This window comes from Mesoplodon mirus, assembly GCF_964341445.2.
Source record: "Mesoplodon mirus genome assembly, chromosome: 6".
Lineage (NCBI taxonomy): Eukaryota > Metazoa > Chordata > Mammalia > Artiodactyla > Ziphiidae > Mesoplodon > Mesoplodon mirus.
Window position 1 is genome coordinate 142,079,660 of NC_138982.1, and position 27,443 is coordinate 142,107,102.

Consider the following 27,443-nt stretch of genomic DNA (forward strand, 5'->3'; position numbering starts at 1 on the left):
GTAATGATGCCTCAATTACTTGGAATTATTGGGGATTGTGGAGGTGTGGGGCTTTAGTTAAAAGTATCCTTCAGATTTCTAAAATTTAATTAAATCCCCAAATACCCAGTGTTCATATTTTATGGAAATCACGTGTCTTCTGCAATGTTATTCGTTCTAAATAAAATCTCAGTCAGAGAGGATGATACGGAAGGGCAGGAAAGTGGCAAAATCATTCTCAGGATTTTTATCCGGAGTCAGTTTGTTTTCAGCAATGCAATATTTAAGCAGTGGACAATTTCATATTTTCAGGATAGCCTATGGCTCTAAAAGATTTCTCATTCAAAACAAAACAAAACATGTACGTCAATAGGAAAAAAAGTCTCTGCCTTAAATTGCATTCTCTGGGTAAATGTTTTGAGATATCTATAGTAATTAAATATTCCAAACTCTGGAAGTTTTATTTAATGAGCATATGTAAATAGCCTTCAAACTGTCCTTAATTTGCATAAAATGGGATCAGTTGATTCTGAGACTGACCAGAAGTGAAGGTGACAGGGACTGTCAAAAGAGACTCGTTCGTTCTGTCAGTGTTTTTATACTTAGGCGACAGACTAAAATCTGAATTTTCTGAAAAACCAAAGAACTCTCATTTAGTTTTACAATTTTCAGGTACTTGATCAAATACGTGGTTATCAGTAATCCGTAGCCTTCAATATTCTTTCTGATTTTGAATAACCCCAGCAGAAACATGCAGTAAATTGTATTTACTTATGCAAAAGGCTTATGCAAACTTTCTGTTTTTCAAGGCGTGTGGAGCAAGAGCTAGGAAGTGAACTTTCATTATCATTTACCTAATTTTTATTTTACTTAGAACTCTTTCTTTATCTCTTGAGTTCTTGTTAAGGCACTGCTTAGCAACTTGAAGTAACTCAAAATATGTAAAATTACGGAAAAGCCCTTTCTGAGCCTTCATCTTCCATAATATAGACAAGTTAATATGGTCCCGGTTCTTGGGCATCTTCCTGTAGGCTTACATTTAGGTGATGCTCGGATGCCCATTTCCTCTAAAATGTATCACACTTTTACTGGATCATTACTACCATTTATTTTGCAATCAATTAGAGTAGAAACCCGCGTGCAGAATGGCTGGTCTATCTGGGACACTGAATGTGGGTACAGTGGTCCACCACTGTACACTCCGGAGTATTGTACTGTAGCATGAATTAGACTCTTGCCATCTTACAGCCTGGTTTTAGGAGATCCTAAAAGCTAGGGGGCCTTCTCCACGGCAGTTTCTGAAAGACATGTGCTTCAGAGGCTAGCGTGACACAAGCACTTGTTTTTCACATATGCCCTCATTCATTCATTCATTCATACAGACCTGCCAGCCACGAGGATCAAGGATAAATAAGACCCTCCCTGTCTCCAAGAGCTCACAAAACAGCAGAGGAGGTGCGACAAAATGGACTGTAGAAAGCGTGTGACAGGGATCTCATGGGGCTATCTCCCAGAATCATGGGTAACACAAAGGGTCGAACAATTAATTTGGAGATTTACACATCTTCACCGAGGGAGTCAGGCAGGACCAGAGCCCTGAGTAAGCAGGATGGGACAGGTGGGGGGGGAGGGGGATGCTACAAACATTGAGAGCAGCAATGAGGAGAGAAGAAGACAGCACGGTCCCCTAGAACTGGGGGAGGAGAGGGTGGTAAACCTGAGACAGGATGCTGCAACCTGATGCTGGTGGCTGGGCTGTCCTCTGGGGTTTGGTCTATAGCCAGTAAGGCATGTGTAACCTCTGGCGGACTTGAAAACTTAAACACTTGAAACTTTTCTTTGGTGAAAGAAATAACCAAGTTAAGCAGGAAAAGTTGTTAATTTCGTTCACTAGAAGGTGTCTGTTACAACAGTGTTGCTTGTACAGGGATAATTAAACAAATTTAACTTCTGTCTCTGATGTTATGAAACGTCTGCCAAGCTGCCCCTGACCTTTAAGAGGTTTAGTGTCTAAAATGGCTATATTCCCACCCAAAGCCCGGAGCTGTTCTTCCCTCTATCTCATGTCTCTTCACTGAGCACACCTTTTACTTCTGATGAGTTTTCTTGTGACCCTCAATGAGTTTCTGCCTCAGTCCCCCCAGTATTTCCATCCTGGCTGACAGGTGTGTGGCCCCCTCCTTGGGCTAAAACAGCTTCTTCCTCTTTCTTTACTTCTTTCTCCTCCTTTCCTATTAGCCTCTTTACCCAAGATGTAAATCTGGGACTTTAACGCCATAAAATAAAGGCATATTTTATGTAATACATCATACTTTGGATTACCTAGACTCATATACAGTTTGGTTGAATCAGTGACACACTTTCATGATGCAATCAGGCCAGTGTGAAATGACAACCAATCAACGAGCAGCCCCTACTCCACTCAGTGGTACCCACATCCTTTTCTGCAGCCTGCTACCCTGTGAGAAATCACGGTTCCATGAATAGGACAGCAAAACCAGTTCACAGTCTCGTGGAGGTGAGGCCTCCTTTCAATAGCCCACGACTTGTTCATCCTTTTGACATTCAGAAGAAATTTAACTGCAACCTACTGACTTTTCCTGCTGCTTTTCTATGGAGACAGAAAGGATGCAATGGCTTTTAAAGCCTCTGAAGTTTCTATTTTTAGTTATAAGAGCTCTGGGGACAGACACCTCTCTCCTGCAGGATACAGAAAGCTCTAGGGGCCACCGTAATAGCTTTTCAGTGGCAAAAGGCAAGAGAATGCGGAGGGCTGGTGGAGGAAACTTCCCAGTCTTTAACGCAAGACAAGAGTGAGTCAGCATTCCATTTGCCCAGTGGCTGGGCTGCATGTGGGGCTGTGGCTTGCTGAGTGCCTTTCATCGCGCAATGTGTGATGCTCACAGCTGGCGGATGTGCTCACAAAGACGAATGGCCCCCTCCCCACCTGGCTCGGCCTGCCCTATCTGAGCAGCTGAACAGTTGCGGTGTGTTGCCTGCTAGAATCACAGCTCAGTGGCCGGGCTGTAAAAAGACAGCACAAAGGGGCTTGCTGCCCTACTGTGTGTTAACACCCAAGGTGATGTCCACCCCAAACTTGAAAATCCTTTTCTTTTTATTTGTTATAGAGGCTGGTCATTTTATGAAAGAGCTGATGCTAGAAGGAAAAAACCTAACAAGTGGTGCAACGAATAAGGTTTTTAATGGGACCGAGAGGTGGGCAGTTTGAAGACCTCACTGTGGCTCTTACCTTCCTCTCTGAGTGAGAACACAGAAAAAATGGCGAGGAAGGAGGTAAGAAGAGAACATGTGTGATGAGAGAAACCCAGAAGTGGAAAAGTAAGTGCAGCTTTACAGACGTTCTGACCCAGTAACAGCATTCTAGATAAAACGGAATTTGGGCTAAGGCGGTTGGCTACAAGACCACATGAAGGGGGTGACTAATTCTCAAGCAGTTTCACCCACCACGTCAGTGACTTCAAGATCCCTGGGGCAGCACTGCCTAGTGTGCTGGTTTGTGATGAGCTTGGGCCAGAACATCAATCAACACTGTTTCCTTCACTGAGAAAGTTTTGCTAAGAAAAACATGTCTGCCGGAGGAAACAGCATGCTGAATGGTGTGCTTGTTTGCATTGTGGCTCACGCTTTCTCTCCCAGCAGCTGGCAATGAGCCCTCAGCTCACCAGCAGCCAGTCCTCATCTGCTGGCCATGCTGGAGGGACCACTGCCTGGGACGGCAGCTGGCCCAGCACCGCCCCCCTTCCCTGGGTGTGTGTGTGAGGCCACTGCTAGCTGGGGGCACAGCAAGGACCTTTTTCCTCCCTGCCACTTGGTGGGCTGTCTACCACACCATGATTTGTCATTTAGGAAAAGCAATTAGGAAAAGTTTCCACTGGGATGAATTAACGAGCGCAGCCATGCACGTCCGTTTCCCGATTTGCGAGTGCAGAGCAGTGCTTAGGACACGATCATGATTCAACGACTAAAAATAAGGCCCCCAAACTTCACTCTCTGTAGATACAGAAGTTGCTGTAAATGTATTCAAATGTGGATACAAATGCTGGATTTTAATAAAAGGGCTTTTAATCTAACTCTGCCACATAAAAGTTTCATATGTATAATTTTGCTGTACACCTGAAACTAACACAACATTGTAAATCAAACATACTCCAATAAAAATTGAAAAAAAAAAGGCGGGCTTCTCTGGTGGCACAGTGGTTGAGAGTCCGCCTGCCGATGCAGGGGACGTGGGTTCGTGCCCCAGTCCGGGAAGATCCCACATGCTGCGGAGCGGCTGGGCCCGTGAGCCATGGCCACTGAGCCTGCGCATCCGGAGCCTGTGCTCCGCAACAGGAGAGGCCACAACAGTGAGAGGCCTGCGTACCGCAAAAAAAAAAAAAAAAAAAAAAAAGGCATCACAAGGCACGATGCCTTGGCATCATAACACTTAACGTGAGTGAAGTGCTCTCCAGCCCCCATGGACAAAGTGCCAAGAAGACAAGTGTTTGCTGGGTTTACCTTCCAGGTGACCCTGATGCTCTGGGATGAGATGGGCTCCAGGTGAACTTCCTGAGGCGGGCCGTCGGGAGCTGTAAAGACCAAAACCCACAGACCAGTTAGAGATGGTTTCCAGAGCAAGTAGGAACCCACACGACAATACACAGGCCCAGAAGACACGCCACAGCAGCTTTAGTGGGAAAACCAATTTTGCAGAGTCACTGCATACAACGTTTACCTCGTGCTCACTCGCTCCTAGAAAAAATAGATGCTGAGGACCCATCCTCGTATTCTTCCTCACCTTGTCCTTGACAACTTGATGAATAAACCTCAGGTTAATAAACCCATAAAACAGGAAGTTGTAAAACAACATTTCTTTGATAAAACTCTAGGGTGGCTGCTGAAGACCCCTCTCCTTCCTTTGGAAGTTTTGTTTAGTGACGTGCATTGAGGCCCCTCAGGATGCTCAGGACTACTTAGGGAAGAGAAAAAAAGGCTTCTGAGTCTCTTTGATGGCTTTAGTTCTCTACACTTTCCAATCGGAAACTCCTATTAACCTGGGGCTACAGCCACAGAGGACAGACACAGTGGAAGAGTAAAACAAAGCATGCAACTCACTCCAAACTATTTCCAGTGGTTGCAGGGGGGCCACTTACCTCCCAGGGACAGTCAATCACTAGGTACTAGGGATGTACCCTGTACTACATACACAGCGTGGAACTTAGAGAGAGGAGACATCCCTGTCCAGCAAGAGTCTGTAATCTAATCAGAACACCGGGCCGAGCACACAGAGAGGAAGATGTGGATACAACACAGCACATACTCAAGTGTCTTCGGAGAAATGGAAGCAGACAGTAACCCAGGGGTCAGCAGGGAGAGACCCCACTGGGTGATCACATATTGTCTGAAGGACAGTTTTTCAATCCCTGCTGAGCTACAAATGGCCATTTCTGTGGATGTGGAGATGCCAGGAGCACTGGAGATGAGAAATCAGGAATGGCAAACGGAAACCAACCTGAAGGGTTTGGAAGTGAGAGGAAGGGGAAAGAGAAGGGTCATTTTAGGGGAGATGTGAGAGCAAGGGAAACATGTTTTCTGTTTTTCAGAGAAAGAAGTTTTGAGTGACACCACAGTGCAGTTGCTAAGTTGGTGGGTGTTTGAGTCTTTCTGCCTGAGTTCAAATTCTTGCTCCCTCGCTTAGTAGCTGGGTGGTTTTTTCCAGGTTACTTAATTTTTCTGTGCCTCAGTTTCCTTTTGTATATAATGGGACAATACAATTTATGTCAGGATTGTTATGAAAACAGTGTGCTCGCTCAGAACACATAAGCAGTCATGATGATTATTATTCTCACTGGGTGTTTTTATGGGGGAAGTTGGAGAAATAGCCAAAAGAAAAGTTACACTCTAAGGGACAATGCCCCAGCAGAGAAGCCAGAGGACAGAAGCAGGAGGGGAGGTGGTGGGCAGAGGGGGGGCGTAGGGGCCAGAACTGCTGGGATGCGAGGAAGAGGAAGCAAGAAGGAGCTTTGGCAGACCTACTGGGGAGGGAAGCAAGGTGAGCGAAAACACAGGTATGCTTGCTGCTTGCAGGGAGGAGGTTCAAATCTGATAGTCTCTCTTTTCACCAAAATTCTAAGGGGCAAAGTCAAGGGAGAGTAGAGGGCATCAGGAACACAGTAGAGGCTTGGACTGTTGCAGTGGCCAGTGGAAAAGAGTGTGCCCTGCACGTGAGAGCACTGACCCACCGGCGGGGGTGATTTCACCGATGAGGATAGTATGTAATGCAGCCAGCGGTCCATTGCGGGGCTTTATGAGATCACTGATGGCTGCAGGAGAAATGTCGCTGGGTGGACTGGGGATAAACAGTGACAACGGGAGAGAAGCAGCGGATGCTGGAATTGTTACTAAGTAGAGTAATAAAACCTGAGGGCTGCTCCCCCACATGAAGGAAGAAAGGTGGGGGGCAATTCCACAGTTGGGGCTGGTGGGACTGGGGGAGAATGGTAATGTGAGGGTGCAAGAGAGGAAGCCGAATTTCCAGAAAAGACGATTCATTACATTTCAGAAGTATGAATTGGAAGGGAAGTGGGGACATTGTACTGAGGTGTCTGCTCAGCTGCTGGAAATGTTTACAAGAACCAGGGAGAGAGTCAGGTCAGCAGGTTGCTCCCTTCCTCCCGCCCTGCATCCGCAGTCTAGCGAAGCCCTCCCTGAAATCGACCCTTAATGTCTCTGTTCTCTGCTTTCCCTGTCTCTCTCCTCACTGGGGACATAGCCTCTGCCCCTGATACCCTGCTCCAGACCAGCATCTATGCCTGGCCCAGGTGTCAACTTTGTTCCTAAACATTAATTCTGGTCTTCACTTTACCTCTTTAAAGGGGACATGGGCCCAGCTCACGCTTCAAACTTCTCGCCCCTCACACTAACTTTGCCCCTCTCTGTTACCTGCTTTCCTCTGCAGGTGTCTGTTTTGCGCACCCCACCTCCATGCACCCTATGTCCCAGCCAGGTCCAATATCTCAGGGGAACCTAAACACACCTGCCCCCGGGCAGATCGGAGCCTGTCTTTTGCCTCCATCAGTTTCCTGCCCGTGCCCACAAGCGCCCCCTCAGCTTAGGGACAGTCTTTCCCTCTTTTCCCAACAGACTTGAAGCTGTGTGGCCTCAGGAACCCAGTCCAGAGAGAGTCCTTGCTTTGAAGGGTGAAGCAGTGCTCGGATGCTGAAGCTCAGAGCACACTTCTCCCTCCCCAGAAGGGCACAGGGTAGTTAGTTTTCTAGGGGTCCTGCAGCCCCTTGGGTTGATTGATTCTCCAGGTGAAAAGGCTGTGCTAGCATTGAAGCTAATTTCTGGAACAGTAACCCAGGGAGAGGCTGGCATCCAGATAATTGTGATCATTGTTATGTGTCTGCACCACATTTCTGCTCACAGGGTCAAGCCCTTTATGCCGGAACATTTTGATAACAGATCCAAGGAAAGCACACGGAACAGATTTCTCTCACACACCGAGAGTTCTGTGGTCAGCAAGAAGCATGTGGTTCATCCATTAAAATCCTTGAAAAATTATGTTGAGGTCTGACGGCTATACTGATGCTTGATTATTTTAATTTAATTATGCTAAATCACATTGAACAAGGAACCCGCTCCCTAGAAATCGAAGGCACTGTTGGGGCCCCATCCATTCCACATCCTTTGGCCTTTGCTGCAGCCTTTTCAGGGGCATGGCAGGCAATAGTCACAGCCTTCATTTTCTCCTTGAGATATATTCATAATTAAAAACAAAGGTACTAGGAGAGTGCTTAAAAAATGTCCTTGATTCTATCAGAAAACATAAAGTGAGAATTGGGGACAGTTTTTTTTTTCAGTCTGGTCTGGTATTTTATGAAGGTCCCTGTGAAGTGGTGGAGGGACAGTCCCTGACTCCAGGACAGACGTGACTATTTGTAAGGACGCAAAACCTTTTTTACTTAGCCTATAAATACTTCTGTGATTTGTTAGTAATTCATTTATTAGTCTGCCTAGTCTCTGAAGTGAATGCACTCAGACCTCCCCTCTCTTAAAAATAAAGTGATAGGACTTCCCTGGTGGCGCAGTGGTTGAGAGTCTGCCTGCCGATGCAGGGGACGCGGGTTCGTGCCCCGGTCCGGGAAGATCCCACATGCCGCGGGGCAGCTGGGCCCATGAGCCATGGCCGCTGAGCCTGCACGTCCGGAGCCTGTGCTCCGCAACGGGAGAGGCCACAGCAGTGAGAGGCCCGCGTACCACAAAAAATAAATAAATAAAATAAATAAATAAATAAATAAAGTAATAGAAACTATATTAAAGGCAGAGACTAAAAGAATGTAACCCAATACTCACAATGGCACGGTGCCCAATATAATTAGGAAGAGTTTTTGTTTGGGTGCTGAAATTTCTACTCTAAGTTTCTAAAACATTATAAGACAAGCCCTTTAAAAATGATATAAAAAATGAGCCTGCTTCGAGAATTTTAGTGCTTTCCTTACAACTCCTGCGCAGTAATGTTTTTTTCATGGATCCTCATCTCATTGCAGAAGGACAATTTCTGTAAAATTAGAATCCAAGGCAGATTGAATTCCCGATGCTGACATGATTGAAGATCAACCATTAGGCCTCCATTGATTTAACTACATTTGAAAATTGTGTTGACATTTGACACTTAAAAATTTATTTAATGCTCTTGAATTGAAGCTGTACTATAAATAGAAAGCATGTTTTTTTCTTCTTTTTTTTTTTAAAGCAGACTATTTAGCTTTTTCCTGTGGGAAGAGAAGGCTAGAGGTAAGAATTAACGATGAATGTGATTTTCCAAAATACATAATTTCTGCATTTCTACAGAAGCCAAAATGATTCAATCTGTAAAAGAGTAATAAATGAAGACTATAATTTACAGTTCCTAATTTTGTTTCTAGGCAAGGCAACCTCTACTAATTCTGTTTGGCTGAAAATACAGGGATGACAGACCTTTCCTAATTGTCAAACCCGAGGCGGTCCTCTATCCTCTCCAAGCAGGGAAGGAACGCCGAGACTCAAGCCTCAACACTCCCCTCTGCCCGCAAATTATTCTCTCCTCCATGTATTGGTCTCCTGGCTTCGCCCAGAGGCTTGGGGCTCAGTTGCTTATGGGGCTCGGATGAGCCACCCCAGTGGGAGGCACTCCCAAACTTCTATCTGATTCCTCTTGGGGAATTTACTGAGGGCCTACCGTGTGCCAGGTCCAAAATTGGGCAGAGCCTGGGCAAAAGTGGGCAAAAAAAGGGACTAATGGAAAACTTCATGATCTACAACCACGTGCTCATCTCTGACAGAAGCAGTGTGGGGAATTCCCTGGCAGTCCAGTGGTTAGGGCTCAGTGCTCTCATTTCCAGGAGTTCAGTCCCTGGATGGGGAACTAAAATCCCACAAGCCATGCAGCATAGCCAAACAACAAGAAAAAAGGAGCCTGGGTGAGCAGAATATGCAGAATATTATTTGCTGAGCACAGGAGACCAAGAGAGAGTTCAGCCAAAATCAAAATAAAACCAAGAACAGTTGACCCCTGGATGGGGAAAGGATGAATTCATTTAATGATTATTTATCAAATAAATAGCATATTCATTTAAATTGTGATTTATTTAGCACCTGTTATGTGCCAAATGCTGTTCTGGGTGTCTGGGACACAGCAGTGAACAAAACAGACAGCTATTCCTGTCTTTATGGGAGGGACCAAAACTATAGATCCTAAACAAAAGAAATCAGCAAATTCTATGGTATGCTGATGGTATAGAGTCTATTTTTTTAAAAGGAGAGTGTTAAGGGAGGGAAGGGACCAAGAGTGCCTGAGCAGGAGTGGACTGACATTTAAATGGGGGGGGGGGGTCAGGGTAAGACTCATTGAGAAGGTGCAACTGAGGAAAGACCTGATAGAAGTATGCGGCGGGGGGGGAGGGACTTTCCAAACCATGCCAGAATAATTCCAGAATATTTCAGAACATGCTAGGGTAGCTGGCAGGAATACATGGAGCCTGGATGAGGAACAGCAAAGGGGCAGTGATCTATTTAGGCTTAATGTCCAACGTCTCTCAATGGACGCTGGAGCAGAGTGACGATTACACAAGCAGGTGGCTGAAGGCTGGGTATTGGGCCATCCTGGTTCTTGGCCGGCAGACCCTGTGCAGTGGACTCTCTCCTTGAAGAGCACAGATGATGCCACACGGGGCCCTAGTGGGCCCCTCTATTCACGTGTCTATTGTGCGTCGATGCCTTTTATCCTTAAGCCCTCATCACATCCCCTTGCCGGAGCCTCCAGCTCAGCACACAGGAAACTCTCCTTCTAGATCAGAGCTGCCGCTCTGAATGTGATGAAAGACGATGCAAAGCCTGTTCACTCAGTCCCGGACCTGAAGGAAGCCCACCAGCTCCCTGTGGTAAAACCCTTCGCTAATCCTGACCTTCCATCTCTGATGCATCTGAAAATTCAGCAGTTATTCAACACTGAATTTTGCCCCGCGTCATTGAACATTCACGTTCTAGGGACAGAGTCATCATGAAAATGGTGACGGGATCAGCCACCCCCAACTCGGCCACAGGCACTAAGTGACACATGACCTTCAGGGCACAGTTGCCAATGGGGAAGCCGGTCATGGGTGAGGGTCAGCTGCGGACGTCACGTGAGGATCAGTGTCAAAGAAAACTGGCCAGTCAGGGCTCTTCTGATCCATTAGGAGCTAATCTCCTTAATGCCTGACCTTGTCTCCACTTTCTCTCTTGACTTCTCCTCTCTGGGGGTGCTAAGAGTTGCTGAGGGGGGTCGGGAGGTGTGCTAGACATTGATCTGTGCTTCGGGGCTATCTTCCAAGGTCAAGTGTATCAGAGGGTCTGTTAATACGTGTGTGAGTCTCACTTGGAAATCACCACACAGTTGTGCATTTGGAACCAGGCTGTTTTCCAACATTAGCTGGGGCTGCTCCAGGAGCGGCAGTGATTCCTTCTTCTCTCAGCTTTGTGATGGATGACACAACAGAAATCCAAACCCGAATTCCCATCGTGGCAAGACCTAAGTTAGGGATCTGGAAACTGTTTCTGTAAAGGGCCAGATCCTAAAGATTTAGGCTTTGCAAGCTACATGCAGTGTCTGTGGCATATTCTTCTTCTTTTTTTTTTCTTTTTATAATGCAAAAACTGTTCTTAGCATGAGCGTTGTAAGTGGAATTTACATGGCTTGTAGTTCGCTGAACGCTTAACTGCAAGAAGGATGGATGCTGGTTAATTGGGACCTGTGGTTAGCCTCAAGGGTAACTGCTACCTACCCAGCTCCAGCTGCTGGCTGGGATGCCTCCCGTGGTCCTAGTTAGAGCTCTGATGGGTGCGCCTTCTCTCTCCTGCCTCCCTCTTTGTCCACCTTCCAGACCTGCCCTGTTGCCTTTCTCTACTTTTCTCTCTTCATGACGCCATTCAAAATTTCAGTGTGGTTTTAATCCTCCATATATTTTCCTCACCGCCCCACTGCTCCGCCCCCCATACACACTGCTCGTGTGTTTATTTCTAAGACAGTCCTGTAAGGTAGGTTTAAGGACGTTTCATCCACATATACTGAGCCGTCTCCTTGTGTCAGACACACATGAGGGTACAAACATGAGTGGCCCATGGCCCCTTGGAGAAATGATGGCTCAAAGGCTGTTGTCAGAAAGAATTCTACTTGGTGCACTAACATCATCCCGGAGACTGGAAAAGGCACCGCACTAGGGGAGATGTTTGGCCTGCTTTTCAAGGGAGAATACAGAAAAGTAGGCGTAGACCTTGAAGGGCTTCCACAGGGGCAGGTGCAGCTCACACACAGAGGAGGGGGCAGGATGGGGGCTCATCGCTGATCTGGCCACAGGGAGTCCAGTGTAGCTTCAAGGTAGTGATAGGGTGGGGAAGACCCGGGCCTACACCTCACAGGCTCATTTCCTCAGCAGGTAGGCAGTGAGAGGCATCCTCAGGTGCCCTAGACTTGGGCACTGCATTACCATAAAAACGAGTGGGTCTACGGCTTCCAGAAGCTTCCATCTGGGGATTCTCACTGCTTAAATGATGACCTCATTTCTTCAGGGAAAGAGGGCAGCAAGGGCCGGAAAAAGTTCTCTCGAGATGGCTTCAGCTCCCTAAAAGATGTGCCTTTGGGGATCCTCGCCAGGAGGTGGCAGGAACAATCTAGGGCCACCGCAGGCAGTGCTACAGAGGGTATCTTTGGTCAGGAGAGCTGCCCTCTGTTTTACGTGAGTCACACGTAAGAAAATGACTTTTTGATTTCAGTCACGCAAACCTACACACCAAGACAAAGCCAAATTCTGCTTTGCAGCTTTCCTTTGCACAAGCCTGACCTTTCCTTGCATTCTCTCTTAGCTCATATGAAGAGTAAATGACAGGCCGTGGGGCTGCCAGCAGCCAGCACCCAGATGAAACCCCAAAGGCCAGCCCAGGGTCCAAGCAGGGGGCTCTGCATCCGTCTGTCTGCAGAGATGCCTGGGAGCGGGCTGCACACTGGTGACCGGTGACCAGGAGCGGCTTTTCACCTGGCCTCCTGGCTGGAGAGAGAAGCGCTGCCATGGCAACTGCCAGCTTCAGGGAGATCACAGAGGAAATGACAGAATAAGCAACAGCAGCTGCCTTGGTCATGGCGATGGGGAAAGCAGCGCGGAATGCACCACTGGAAAAACATCATTGCCTTTAGAAGGTTGTGGAGATGGGCAGAGGTGGAAAAGTGGCTAAAAGGAAGGAGAAGGCTCAGCCCTGAGCCACAGTTTTCATTTCGGGGCAGCTTATTCTCCCTAAATCCCCAGCATGATGAAATTCCAGGAAATTAGTGTGTTGTTTACATAAATATTTAAATAAGATTCTATTTTTGAAGGAGCCTATTAACACTCATTTCCTACTTATTTCTGAGCAATACAATGTACTTTCAGAGACTGGGATTTTTTTTTCCAATTATCCAACATGTTTGCGGTGAAGAGGAGAAAGGCATCATTATGTGCACTTTGCTGATGAGAAATCACGCAGTTTCTGAGGGTTAAAAGCGGCTCGCCCTCAGACTGGAGCATAATGCTATCCTATCTCCCATCCTTGAAAACAATTTTCAAGAACTGATGTGTTCTAGAGTTGAGAAATGAATACTCATCTGCAGTTCAGGAAAAATAGTATATGTTAACCTACTTCCTTGAGGACCATGTTGATTGTGCACAGCAAAGGGATTATATTTTTGCATGTGCTGTGATCCAGCAACCCTACTTCTTGGAATTTAACATAAAAAATAATGTTGCAAATGGGAAAAGATATATCACAAAGATGTTCATCACAGTAGTATTTATGATAATGAAAAATTGAAGAGAAATGTAAAGCAAAACTGCAGTGAGGTACCACCTCACCTCAGCCAGAATGGCCACCATCCAAAAGTCTACAAAAAATAAATGCTGGAGAGAGTGTGGAGAAAAGGGAACCCTCCTACAGTGTTGGTGGGAATGTAAACTGGTGCAGCCGCTATGGAGAACAGTATGGAGGTTCCTCAAAATAACTAAAAATAGAGCTACCATATGATCCAGCAATCCCACTCCTGGGAATATATCTGGAAAAGATGAAAACTCTAATTCGAAAAGATACACCCCAATGTTCATAGCAGCACTATTCACAATAGCCAAGACATGGAACAAACCTAAATGTCCATTGACAGATGAATGGATAAAAAGGATGTGGTACATATGCACAATGGAATATTAGTCAGCCACAGAAGAGAATGAAATAATGCCATTTGCAGCAACTCTAGGATGGACCTAGAGAGTATCATACCATGTGAAGTAAATCAGACAGAGACAAATATGATATCACTTATACGTGGAATCTAAAAAATGATACAAATGAATTTATTTACAAAACAGGAACAGACTCACAGACATAGAAAACAAACTTATGGTTACCAAAAAGGAAAGGGGGGAGAGATAAATTAGGAGTTTGGGATTAACAGATACATACTACTATATGTAAAACAGATAAGTAATAAGGACCTACTGTATAGCACAGGGGACTATTCTCAATATCTTGTCATAAATTATAATGGAAAAGAATCTGAAAGAGAATATGTATACACACACACACACACACACATATATGTATAACTGAATCGCTTTGCTATACACCTGAAACTAACACAACACTGTACATCAACTATACTTCAATTAAAAAATAAATAACCGACATACCTAAAAACGTGGGGTTTGCTAAAGAAATGGTGGAAGGTAGCATTACATATGGTAGGAAAGTCCTCAAGAGATACAGAAGAGTGATATCTATGCCAAGTGCCATTAATGAAGGTAACAGAGAAGCAGGTGGTGGGAAGGGAGTCAAGAACAGCCCCCGTTGAAAGATGAAGCGACCTCTTGTGGAAGCTTAGACATTTGGGGTTGATCCCCTAACTCTTGGTGATTTGTGAACTAGGGGTCAGAGACCAAGCTTCCACCTTCCCTGCAGCAGTAGGGACTAGCTGGTTAGCTCTGACTGGGGGCAGGAAAAGAAAAGCTAGGTTTGGGGCTGGACACTCTTTTGCCCCCAAAAGATGAGCCAGACCATGGTTCCTTACCTTTCCTTCCCCAGAGAAGCCCTAAGGCAGCTTGCAGCCTCCTGTCCTGCCGGGAGATGGGCTGGCAGGCAGCGTGCACTGTCACTGCCTAAATTGCTTAGTCCTCTGCCAAGAGGTTATTGCCACCCCCGGCAACCACGAGTGAACCTCCCTGTTGAAGGGTGTGTGTCCCTGTGTGTCCGTGTGTGCATGTGTGGGTGAGCGTGCACACGTGCGTGTGTGATGAATACTTTAGAGTGTGATATCAACATATTCATAGCTAGCGCTAGGTGGTAGGATTGTGTGAGCTGTTCTGCCTTCAAAAAGCCTATCTCTACCTTCCATGTCTTCAACACAATAAGAGATACTTTGTAATAGGAAAAAAGTGCGATACTCTTGATGACAGAGATATTGACATTTCTAGTCAGTCAAATAACCTGTGCTTCCGTCTCCCCCCTCCCCACTCAGAGAATATTCTTGCCACTTCCTAGTTAAGGGATCCCCCCTCCCCTGACTGCACAGCCACTTGAGCAAGACACAGGCTCGTGGTTCTCCTGCCCATCTGGATTCCACGCATCCAGACAAAGGGATTGAAAGAACAGCGTGGTTCTTTAAATCTCACCAGCTTGTTAGCCTCATAGGTCTTTCTTTTAAGTCTTAGGTGTGAGAACCTTGACCTAAGTCCTGTTTGAAGAGCACTGCTTTCAAAGTAGGCGGCAGAGAGCCGTCTGTGTTTTTGATGGGGCGCAGAGCTATGGAGAGCAGTCATCAAAGCCGTGACCCTGCATTAACCACCTGAGTCCCGCGGGCCAGCTCCCAGCCCCTGGGCCCCCGCCGGTCAGACACACCTGCCTCGTCCGCGGTGATGGACAGCTCGTTGCTGGGCTCACTCTTGCCAATCCGGTTCTTGGCGTACATTCGGATGCTGTAGGTGGAGGAAGGGTGGATGTCAATGATGGTGGCCGAGTTCAGCTGAGGGGAAACATCTTTGGTTCTCTGAGCAGAATCCCAGGAGTCTTTGGGGTTTTGTTTTTCAAAAAAGAAGAGATAGAGATGTGAGTTTTTTCCCTCTGCCTTTGAAAGTTCCCAAGTAGGAATTAAAAAAAAAAACAAAAAAAGGAAGAAGAAAAGAAAAAAAGGTGACAACTCAAAGTGAATTCTTAATGCAATGCTGCCTGTGTTTCCGCGGGCTGGCCATCAGAGGGGGTGTGACACCACACAGTCGTTACCCACACTGAGGGGGACGGAGGCTGTGGGCAGCTGGGTCCAGGGAGTTTTGTCCAAAGCAACACAACAGACCTCCTGGCAGAAATCACAGAGGAAAATAGAAGTGGGGGGAGCTCATGCCAGTAAAGTGAGAAACAGCTACTTTCAAGCATTCATTGTACAAGATAATAAAAGAAAACACGGTTGGGACAAACTTCCACCCAAAAGAAAAAAAATTTCTGGTTCTAAAAGGTATTTGAAAGCCAGCAAAGCCTTTGGCCATGTCAGACCCCTTGTTCTCCCAAAGGAGAGTGGTAGAAATGAAACACATAAAAATACATAAAAACTCATCTCACTCTCCAGCATGAATACTGGTTATCAAATGTACTTCTCAATTCTAATTTTTGAAATCATTTTGTCTCCAATCCTTTACTGTAGGAATTATTTTTCAACCACAGCTCATTTTAAAGGCAGCGTATGCCTCATACAAAGAGTTATCATTAAATCCATGACAGTGGTGCACCTGCTGGCTTTAGAGCTTCAACCCGTGATGAGCACCTCAACAAATGGTTCTTCTTTCAGAAAGAGTCTGGGCAGGTGCTGGTCAGGGGTGGGGGTGAAGAGATGATGCTGGGTGTGGAAGAACCAAGATGCCTCTGAGATGGTGGCAGACAGGAAGCTTGTATACTCTCACCCTCCCACCCCACCCCAGGATCCCCTTGCACATGCTCCCCTGTGCTCATCACACTTGTAAGAATTTCACTGAGAGTCTGTGTTCCCTCTTGGATTCTAAGCCCCATGAGGGCATGGTCCACACTGGCCACGTTCACTGCTGCATCCCCCGTGCTCACACACAGCCTGACAAATGATAAACGCATGTTTCATAGATGAATACATAAATGGCAAACATACAGACCTCTGGGCCCTCGGAATGACCCCACTCCCTTTCTACATTAATGATGACCATGGAAGTTCAGAGGGCTGCTCCGTCCAAAGGTCATCATAAGGGCAAGAGATTGTCTGGACTTGCAGAAAGAATACACAGCTTCAAGTATGACTTTGAGTGCTCTCACGTGACAGGGAATGGAGCCTAATGGAAACTAACAACTAATATTCCAACTAAAAGCAAAAGTCCCATTTGAGTCCAGAAGACTGAAGATGGAAGAACATGACATAAAAAGAGAAGATGCTGCAGAACACCGAACGGTGGAAGAACAGAAGGATAGGATCCAATAGAGGACACATGACAGGAGGAAATTCCATATCAATGGAACCTCGTATAAATAGGAGTCTTGTCCCACAAAGAGAAAGCCAGGCCTTCTGGAGAAGACGCTTAAGACAACAGAGAGGAACCCCAGGCACTGCAAGATGCAGAGACAGTTGCTCACCAGCCCCAGGGGGAACCTGACACTTGCAGGCGTTGAGGGTTCTGCCCAGACCATTATGGAGGCTTCTGCAACTGACTGAGCTATGGAGACAGGCCATCCTCCCCAAGGGCGTGTCTGCGACGTGGCTGAGAACCTGCAGAGAGGTAGTGATGGCTACTGCCCACCTCGTCCTCCTGCCAAGGAAGTCCTGTGAATAGCCCGTGGGGAGTGACCAAGCCAGGGGTCTCAGGCAGGAAGTGAGTGGTCCTTGGAGAACAGGCTCCGTTCTCAGCTTCTTTTCTTGCAATGATTAAACTTTGAAAGAAAAAGATGATGCCCATGATCATGACTGAAGGGTGAATTGTTTGGCTAAAGATGAAAAAGTTGAGAAAGAGAAAGAATGGGTTATCCTGAAGGGTTTTAAAGTAACTGAATGAAGAAGAAGAAAGTCTAGTTAAATCTCCAAACACACTCTAGCAAGTGATATGGCATCAAAAGAAGAATACAAACAGGGCACCGGCTAACCAGGAGAAGAGCTTGGAAAGGGACTAAAAAATGCTACATCTGATCTCAGATGCTGACGTGCAAACGGGCAGGTCACGGATTAAGAACGAAGTGTGCCTGAGAATACAACACTGGGCATTAGAAACAGTCCCAGAGAGATCCTGACACTTGGGAAAATGAAACTGCAGATTGAAATACAAATAAAACTAGCAAGAATATACCATAGGTGAAATAAAGAAACTTCTTAGGAGGAGTAAGTCACAAGCAGAAAGGAACGTCTGGACATCCAAGAGCTGGAGGGTACAAGCATGGACGGTGAGAGTTTGGTAAAGACATGAAAAGGAAGAGCAGGGCGAGGAATAAGATGGTTGTGAGGACGGACTACAGGTCTCCTTACCCAGTGAAGGAAGCGGGGAGGGTGGTTTCCAGACACAGCGAGCACGTGTAGCATTGAGGAAGGTTTGTAAGTCACACGAAGAAGATCGTTTACAAGGCGTCTGTTTACCGCGGTGTGGGCTGGGTTACAGGGATTCGCAGGGGATGCTGAGGTTCCCGGCACCTAGTAGGAGCGTTGAGCATCTCCTTATCAGGGCCAGGAGGGCCAAAGGAGAGGAATAGAGTTTCTGGGGTGTAGACAGGGCTGAAACCTCAGAATAGGGCCCCCGACGGAAGCTGTGCACACAGAACAGTGCTTCCGCAGGATCCTTCTGAATCGTCCTCTGTGTCTGCCACTGGGCCCCGCAACTGGGAGTCAGAGGGAAGGAGAATCTGAGCTGTGAGCCACGGAGCTCAGCCTTGGGGAGAATAGCAGACACTGGGTTTGTGGCGGAAGTCAAGGCAGCGGCCGGTCGGAGAAAAGCCAGCAGCAAAGGGAACTCAGGCGCTGGCGTAGCATCTGCTCTCTGGGTGCTGCTCTAGGCATTTTACAAAGGTGACTTCTGCAGTTCCCAAATCTGTGGGTACATCAGAAACACCTCAGTGCTTTCTGACAACTGTGCTTTCAGACCCACGCAATCAGAGTCTCTGGGGGGTGGTGCCCCCAAATCCGTGCTTCAAAAAACCTCTCTCTCTGGGTCATTCTGATGCACAACTAGAGTCTGGACAGACTGCTTTATTCGACTGGGTTCTTACAATATTCTGGTGAAGTAGGGGTTTTTATTTTCAGTGTGAAGGTCAAGAAACTCAGACCCTGTTATCGAGCTGGTGAGAAGTGGGGCTGGGATTTGACCTCACCCGTGTTTTCCCCAAGGTCTAGGCAGTCTTCCCGCAGCACACAAACTTCACATAGTCTCTGCAGGATGCCTGATGGATGAGACTGGCTTTCAGTTTTCCAGGTATCTGCCGGAAGTCTCATGTGCTTAGATGAAAACCTCTGACGAACTTTTAACTTAGCTTCCTGGCGAGGAGGATCAATGCAGAGAGCTGGGTCAAGTGCAAGGGAGGGGAACTTTGCCATGAATTATTGTAAGTCCTCTGGGTTTGTAGGAGCTAAGGGTGGGAGAGCTGTGCACGGTCAGATTCGTCCCTTGGTTTAGAGAGGAGATGTCAGAAACATCTGATGAAAAAGTAGGTAGGGTTCCATGACGTGCCCTAGAGAGACCAGCGGTGAAGAGGATGAGGAAGTTCAGAGTGGCCTCCCTGCCTCTGAAGTCCCCATCATCCCCCATGGGAAGGACTGGGAGAGCCCCCAGGAGCGGTGTGGTTGTACTGGGGGCTCACTGATGAGCCCAGCTTGGGCGTCAGACACCCCGAGTCAGGAGGACGGCAGATCGTCAAGGACAAATGTAAGAGGGTGAACTTGATCTGCAGAAGGGTCGTCAGAGGCCTGAAAGAGTGAGGGCGGCCCAGAGTTTGAGAGACAAAATTACACAAAGGAGTGCAATGAAGAGGCAGCTCAGAGGACGAGACCTGCTGTGCTGGGAGAGAGAAGGGAGGCACTGGGACCCAGGGGAAGCCGCGTCTGCTCCTTGTTCTCCAGAGAGAAGAAGCCTCGGTGAAATGGGGAAGGGGGCCCGAGAGAGGAGGAGGGAGGTGTCCAAGGAGCTAGGCCCGGTCCGTGAGGCCCTGGGGAGAAGGACAGAGGCACCCCAGAGGGGACGTGGGGACAGGCAGGCTGCCTTCCAAGAGGGGAAGGAAGTAGACGCAGCCAACAGCAGGCCGATTGGCCAGTCGTGCAGAGGGGACAAGATGCTGGAAGAGGATGGAAAGGGGTTCTTGGTGTCCATCTGGAGGAGAAGCAGTGGCCACTAGGATCCTAGTATGTGGCAGACAAAGCAACCCGTGGGGTTGGGGCTCCATGGAGAAAGTTGAACATTCAAAAAAGGGAGGCAAAGGCTCCCTTGTGTCTGTTCCCGGTCAGATGACACCAGGGCTGTTGCCACGGGGCCTGATCAGAGCAAGTGGGCCAGGAGATGGTCACTGGAGATACAAGCAAAGGAACTTGGGATGTTTTGTCTGTCCTGGCAAATGGAAAATTAAGGAGCCTCATCTGTTTTCATATCCTGGAAGGGATGTCATTTGACAAAAGGGCTTAAGGGGTGGAAGAGGGCCACTGGCTTCAGGTGTAAGAAATGTAAGAATGTCTAATAGTCCTGGCCGGCCCGAGGCAGAATCGTGCTTTCTCGGGCTGGTGAGTTTCCATTGCTGGGGTTGGTCAAGCATAGCCTGCAGGATCGCTTGCAGGGACCCACTTTGCTAGGAATGTGGTCATACACTGTGTTCTTAGCAAATTAACAAAAAAGTGGAAGAAAGCATCTTTTAGGGGGATAATTTCATTGCCTAAAACTCAGGTTGAGAGTCAACCAGTCAAAAAATGTTTCTTACAAATCTAATATGTGTGCTGGTCACTGTAGGCGAGGCAAGGACATAGCACAGAGTTCCTCAGATGTAGTACCTATCCTGAGGGGTCACTAGATCCCTCAGGGGGACAACTACCCAGCACAGGAGACAGCTATTAAATAAACAGTCACAAGCTCACCAAATGTTCCAAGGCATACAGGGTGCTCTATGAGTAGAGAAGGGGCATGCCATAAACTGGGTAGTCAGGGAAGGCTTCCTGGAGGAGGTGACATTTAAGCTGTGACTTGAAGGATCAGTTTCTATGTACTCTGCCTATAAATTGCACTCACTTAAATTATGGCTGTACTGTTTGTATACCCAAAACTTATTGAGGAAGCAACTAACACATGAAAATGCTAACACTTTTCCTACAGCAGTGACTGTGATTCCTGCCTGCTACTGATCGCTCCTTCCTCCCAGGCCTTTCAAACTGAAAGTGATGGAGGTCCTGGAGGGCCCTGGTGCAGACCTCAGGCCATGGCTACCTGTCCATGGGCTTTTCGCCAAGGACCCCCGTGGTGCTCATTCTGACCCTCAGACTGCTGGGTTCCAGGACTGCAAGGATGCCTTAGCCATGAGCTTGGCTGTGTGTGTGTGTGTGTGTGTGTGTGGAGTAGAAGGATGGAAATATACCCCTTTATTCTGACCATCCCCAGCTTAACAGATAAGGAGCTTTCCTTCTTTAATTATGTACAGTCCCATCAACTTATGCATTTGAAAACGCTGTTGGCAATAAAGGAAATTCTTAGGTTTGGACTGCATGTAAATCAAATGCCACAAGTATTACTGAGCACATCTTATGTGGCAGGCACTGTGCTAGGTGCTGGGAAAGCACCGAATCAGAGTCCCTGCCTTTGGGAAACTTACAGGAGACATGGGAGACACTGAGGATCCTGAATGAGTAGCAAGTAGTTAAACAAACACAGATCTGATCCTAGAGGCCTTTTACGTGTAAGCATTTTGGTGCACGCTGGAGTAATACTAAAAGCTGCATTTATTACACGTTTGCTATGTGCCAGACGGTGAGTTGTAAATGCATTCCCTTCTCAATGAGAATTCACCAAATATCTGTGAAGTGCTGACACATGTTAGGCCTGTGTTAGGTCCAGGGGAACTGGGCTGGACTCAGCACACCCCAAGGAGCTCCCAGTCTGGTAGGGCTGACATGTTAATAATCATCAACCACAGCTCTTGACCCCATTCACCAACTAGGTCACACTGTGCAGTACCAGGGCTTAGAACTTCACATACTTTTTGATGGACCAGTTAAACCCACAACATCATAAAAATGTCAGCTCTCCGTTAAGCTAATAAAAAAATTTAATGTGATCTCATTAACAATAACAAAAACATGCTTTTATGGAGCTAAACGTGTTGACCCTAAAGTTATATATGGAAAACTAAGAAAACACTGGAAAGGCAAAGTTACAAGGGTGGACTAGCATTCCTAGATATGAAGACATAAAACCTCTGTGATTAAAATGCTCTGGTACGGGTTTCCCTGGTGGCGCAGTGGTTGAGAGTCTGCCTGCTGATGCAGGGGACATGGGTTCATGCCCCGGTCCGGGAGGATCCCAAATGCCATGGAGCAGCTGGGCCCATGAGCCATGGCCGCTGAGCCTGCACATCTGGAGCCTGTGTTCCGCAATGGGAGAGGCCACAGCAGTGAGAGGCCCGCGTACCCCCTCCTCCAAAAAATGGTCTGTACTGGTTCATTCATAGATAAGCTAATGGAGTAGAATAGAAAGTCCAGAAATAGACTCAAGTACATATGGAAAGTTAGTATGTGATAGAGGTGGCATCTGAAATCACTGGGCAAAGGTGGACCTTTTAATAAATGACGTTGGGGCAACAGAAGACCCATTTTGGAAAAGATAAAACTAGATCCATCTCTCCCAGCATACAGAAGAGTAAACTCCAAATGGTTTGGAGATCTAAATTTTGAAAAGAGAGGGAAAGAAACAACATGAAGTACTAGAAGAAAAGAGGCTGAATTATTTTATGGCCAGAGGTAGAGAACAACTTTTATAACTTAACTCAAAACCCAGATGTAATAAAAGAAAATACTGATAAATTTGAAAAACAAATACAGAGTTAAATACGTGATCGCACATGATGACACCTGCCAGGAGAGGAAGGGGAGAGACTGTAGGAGCACGTGAGAGGGAGGCCTGGCCTCGAATGTGGACCAGGGATGAGTCCCTGTGGAGGTAACACGAGAAGTGGCGTCTAAGTATCAGGTGGGAGTAACCATGGTAACTGTGTGGTCCAGGAACGGGAGGGCAGCCTTTGAGGGACCCTTGTCACAGTGATGCTGTGGGAGCCCATCTCACAGAGGAGGATGGTTTGGGGTGGGTAGAGCTGGTAAGAGACAGGGCCACAGCTGAGCCAGGACAGGCTGGACCCCAAACCCCTTTGAGGAGCCACTAGACCATCACCGGCACCTGGAAATGACTGATGCCCTGAAGACAGGGAGGCACCGAGCTGCTCCCCTGAGAGACTGCCTGGGCACTAGCTCCCAGACCCACAGTCCTTCGGTCAGTGCCCGGCCAAAGAGGCTGGCGGGGTCTGTCCCTCGCTCTGGGGACTCTGCAGAGTGTCTGCGTCATGCACGTCTGTGTTTCTGTTGAGTTCTCATGGTTGCCATCAGTTTCCAGGCTGTTCTCCCAGAGAACACGCTGGTCTCACCTAAGAAGCACTTCCTTTACTTCAAGACCTGGATCTCAGAACTTCTCAATCTTGGGTTCCATCCTGACCTTATTTGCTTAGAACGAAAGCAAGGCCTCCTCTCTTCCTTTGACCCTGGGCAAGCCCATTGGTCCTGATTCCTGAAAGATCCCTGTTGGGACCAGCACTGCCCTCAGCTTGCTCACGGGGCATCCTTCACCTCCACCTGCAGTGGACCTGCCACATTTCTAGGGGACAGTGTGACTGCAGCTACTGTGCTCCTCTCAGGAGGCTTCCTCAGGTGCCATGTAAGCATCACCTCACTTCCAGGTCTCTGGTTGCGGCTCAGGGGACCAAGCCAAGCCATTTCACCTCCTCCGACGTCTTTTCTTACGCATGTCCAGCCCGTGACTTATCACCAGCCTCGAACACTATTGCTTCAACCTCTAGTCTTGGTTTGATACCAGGTGTTTTCAACACCATGAATTGCTTTCCTTAAGCCCCACCCCTTAGGCTTTGTCTGGACTTTCTTCCTGCTCCCGTCTCTCACATTCTCCTGCTCTGCCCCTTGCCCACTCGTACTGAAACATTTCCTCCCTCCTGACCCGCCTTTCCAGTCGCCTCCAGCTTAATCTTTTACTCCAGCTTCAGCTCCACAGATACTAAGTGGGTCACAACGGTGTGCTCTGAAGTAACGCACGGTGCCCAGAGAGTGAGAAACAAGGCCACTTTCCTGGCCTCTGAGATTCTGTCAACCCTTCACGTGCTGATGCTGCTCCAATTCCTCGTCTCTTTTGTGTCAAAGTCCAGACCAGGAGCCACAGCGGTGGTACCCTACCCTTGGCCTGATGGGTCCTCATGTTCCAAGTGACCTTGTCATTGTCACTTTAAGATGATCGACAGGCATGCCTGTCGTGGTCCTGACAGCTGGGTCTGTTTCATTTCTGAGCTCCCTGCGAGCCGGCCACTTGCTGGCGCAGAGGAAGCACAGGAGTGCTCACCTGCATTCGGGCCCCTGGCCTGGCCCTGCACATCCAGGAGGGCCCTGCAGGGTCAGAGCCCATCTAGAGAAGACGTGGCCCTCTGCGCAAACCACCACCACTCAGCTCAGCCCACAGACACTGAACAGCTGGTACTCAGGGATTCAGACACAAGGGAAGCAAAGGGAAGCCGGGGAGGTAGAAAAAATAATAACAGGGGCCAGGTCGGGTCGGCAGCAGCCCATGCGGCCATCGGTGGCGACAGTGCCAAAGTGGCCACAGGGAGCAATCAGATAGAGGTCCTGCTGGTTCAAAGAGAAAAGAGGCAGGGCTGACCCAACGAAGCCGTCTCGACAGAAAACCACTCCCACCACAGGAAATGTGGGTGTACTTCATGCAAGGAAAGAGACAAACTGGTAAAAAGAACCCCCTCTGAGTTTCCCGGAGTCCAGGTTCTTCTTACAGGTAAAATCCATTAAAAAGGCAAAAAATAAAAGGGCTTTTTGAAGTGGAAATAAAGTCGGAGGAAATCAAGGACTTACCTGATTTATTTTTGCATTCAATATCATAGCCCGTGATGGGGCTGTTTCCATCAAATCCCATGGTCCACCTGAGGGTGATTGTGCGTGCCTTCACATCTTTGATCTCAATTTCAGGAGGGTCTGGAGGCTCTGTGCAGTCAACAGAAAACTCGGGATCAGTTCAGATATTGTTCAGACATAGACGCTAGTGGAAAAGCTGAGGGTGACTCACAAAAGCTTTGTCAGCATTCGACATGGGCAGATGATTTTTTTACCTGGAAGTATTTTTTTCCCCAATCCCTTTTGAGGATGGAAAATTTTCACTTTTCAAATCTGCCAATTTTCATAGCACTTGTAAAGCTGGACCAAACATGGAAGATTTCAGTGTCACTCTTCTGGTCTGGCTTGGGATCTATTAACTCAAAAACTATTTTGGCCCCAGATATTAAACTTTCATTCGGATCGTCTAGTGTAAGGATCACTAAAATTGAGCAAGAAAGGCACACTATCAGGGCTGCCCAGTCATCCAAACCCAATTCCTTTACGAACTTTGTTCCCTGTGTTTTGGGGCTGCATCTTGACATAATCATGAGATCTGCAAAATGGTGCTTTAGCACCAACTTTGTACAGATTCAAAATTTTCTGAGGACTTGGAAGTGTGACACGTCAAGCTGAGGCCACACAGATTCCCAAGCCTGGGCACACACTTACTGTCCTGAAACAGCCGTGTTTCTCCCCCTAGGCTATGTCCATCCTACCTTGCACTGTGAGCTGAATTATTCCACGGTCCTCCCCATAAGAATTGATAGCGTGACAGGAGAAGAAGCCAGAATCTTCTCTTACCGTTGGCAAAATCTACGCGTAAAGCAGAGAGAAATCCATCTTACCCAGTAGAACGGAGCAAGGGAACAACTCAAGGGCTTTTGGCTGTAAAAATCTTCTCTCCTCTCTCACCCTCCTCCCACCCCCAAGCACCACATATACACACTCACAAACACACACACACACACAGGGACACACAATTCTGAGAGCAAATTATTTCAGCACAATTGTAAATGTGCAGATGGATAGAGTCAATGTAGATGATCCACGTCAGCTGCCAGCTTGTGAAATTGGATGTGTAATTTATGTAGGATGTCACGGTCAGGTTGATATATATTCCCCATATACTGTTTTTTTTTTTTAATCTCATAGTGGATTTTTAAAGCATTCAAAGCAGCCCTGCCTGAAAAAACAGATCTATAAACACTGCAATAAAGGTTTGGCCTCCCAGGCTTCCAGGATTGGACCCTGGGAGTGAATCAATATCAGTGTTTCAAACACAGGGCTTTTTCTTTCCATGTGTGTCCTATGGCATCATTTCTCCCCCATATTAAAAGAATCACCCAGCTAACTGCCAGTGATGCTAAAAGTTCTAAGAGACTGCAGTACTTTTTTATGTTGTGTTTTTCCCCAAGAAGCAAAATATTTTCCTTATAATATCTTTTGTCCAAGAATCCACATAATTTTTCTTTTTACAGGAAGTTAAAACATGTGCACAACATAGGCTGTCATTCCGCCAGGATTAACTATCTTTAAAAGACTGTGTTTCTCTCTTTCTTTTTTATTATTATGGTTGGGTTCCCTGCCATGTTCCCAATAATTTTACTCTTAACAATTTTACGTATGATAAGGCACTATTTTGGCCGGCTACTCAGCAATCCCATTATGGGAAGGGGGAGAGACAGTGCTTCATAAATGTTTCAAAAGCTGATTAGCTATTGGCTACCCATATGCACCGACTTATGTGAAAAGACAGGCTTATTCTGCCCATGAAGGTAGCTCCTCATCTGCCATGTTTGTCATGTTTTACCTGCAGAGTGGAAATCACCTCCTCTCCCAGCTCCTTGACGGACACGAGATAGCGGGCCATTTCAGGGTTAATGATTCGGTCCTCCTTCTCCCAGCGGACTATGATGGGCTTCTCGCCATGGGCCGTGCAGCTCATTTCCTTCTTCTGACCCTGAGTGGCCAGGGTGGTGTTTGGATAGGACGTAATCATCGCAGGAACTGAAAATCCAAAAACAACGCAACTTAACTCGGCAAAGCAGGGTTCTCGGTTTCCCCCACCTTAACACGCAGCTCAGTTTCTTTTTTTCTTTCTGGCTGCACTGCACGGCTTGTGGAATCTTAGTTCCCTGACCAGGGAGCATGGAACCCTGGGCCCCAGCAGTGGAAGCGCAGAATCCTAACCAATGGATCTCCAGAGAATTCCCGAGGAGGGGTTTCTTTGAAATAAAATGCATTCAGGAAACTGCTGAGCAAGAATCATGATCAAGATAGTTGGAAGGTGGCAGAAAAATGAAACTGGACTAAATGAGCCCTAAGCAGAAATTGCCCTGTGGTTCCATACTCGTGGGGTGTTGCTCTCTTCCAATCCCTGTGGATGGCAGACCCACATCCCCTAGAACACACAGGACAATGATGTGACTTGCTTATCGGATGGGAAAGGGGGCTTCCATTGAGAATTACACTACTTCTGTAATCTCCTACATTTCTAACTCTCCTTGTCAGCTTGGGAACGAAACCTTGTTAGTCAACTGAGCTGGAGCCCTGGCTGTTGCTAACCAATCCTTGAAGTGACCTCTCGACATCCTATCCCACAGCTGGCACAAACTTTTACAGTCACGTGGAAACCTTGGACCTATCCTTCTCCCATCGTTTATAGCAGGGAATCTCATCCCGATGCATTGAGAGAACAGGAACATTTATTTGTGAAACTTGTCCTGTTCCCTCTCTCCATCTCAAAATCCATCTA

General features: G+C 47.2%; 1 protein-coding gene across 2 annotated transcripts in view; it reads right to left on the reverse strand.

The window, feature by feature from the left end:
- Positions 1-27,443, reverse strand: part of DSCAM (DS cell adhesion molecule) — a gene marked incomplete at both ends in the record, with an annotated part of 740,068 nt that overhangs the window by 130,888 nt on the left and 581,737 nt on the right. For both annotated transcript variants that reach the window (XM_082624816.1, XM_082624817.1), the window contains 5 exons: positions 4,498-4,568; positions 15,412-15,579; positions 24,668-24,796; positions 25,405-25,501; positions 26,499-26,695. In XM_082624816.1, the coding sequence (XP_082480942.1) occupies positions 4,498-4,568; positions 15,412-15,579; positions 24,668-24,796; positions 25,405-25,501; positions 26,499-26,695 (662 nt within the window). The remainder of the gene's footprint in view (positions 1-4,497; positions 4,569-15,411; positions 15,580-24,667; positions 24,797-25,404; positions 25,502-26,498; positions 26,696-27,443) is intronic.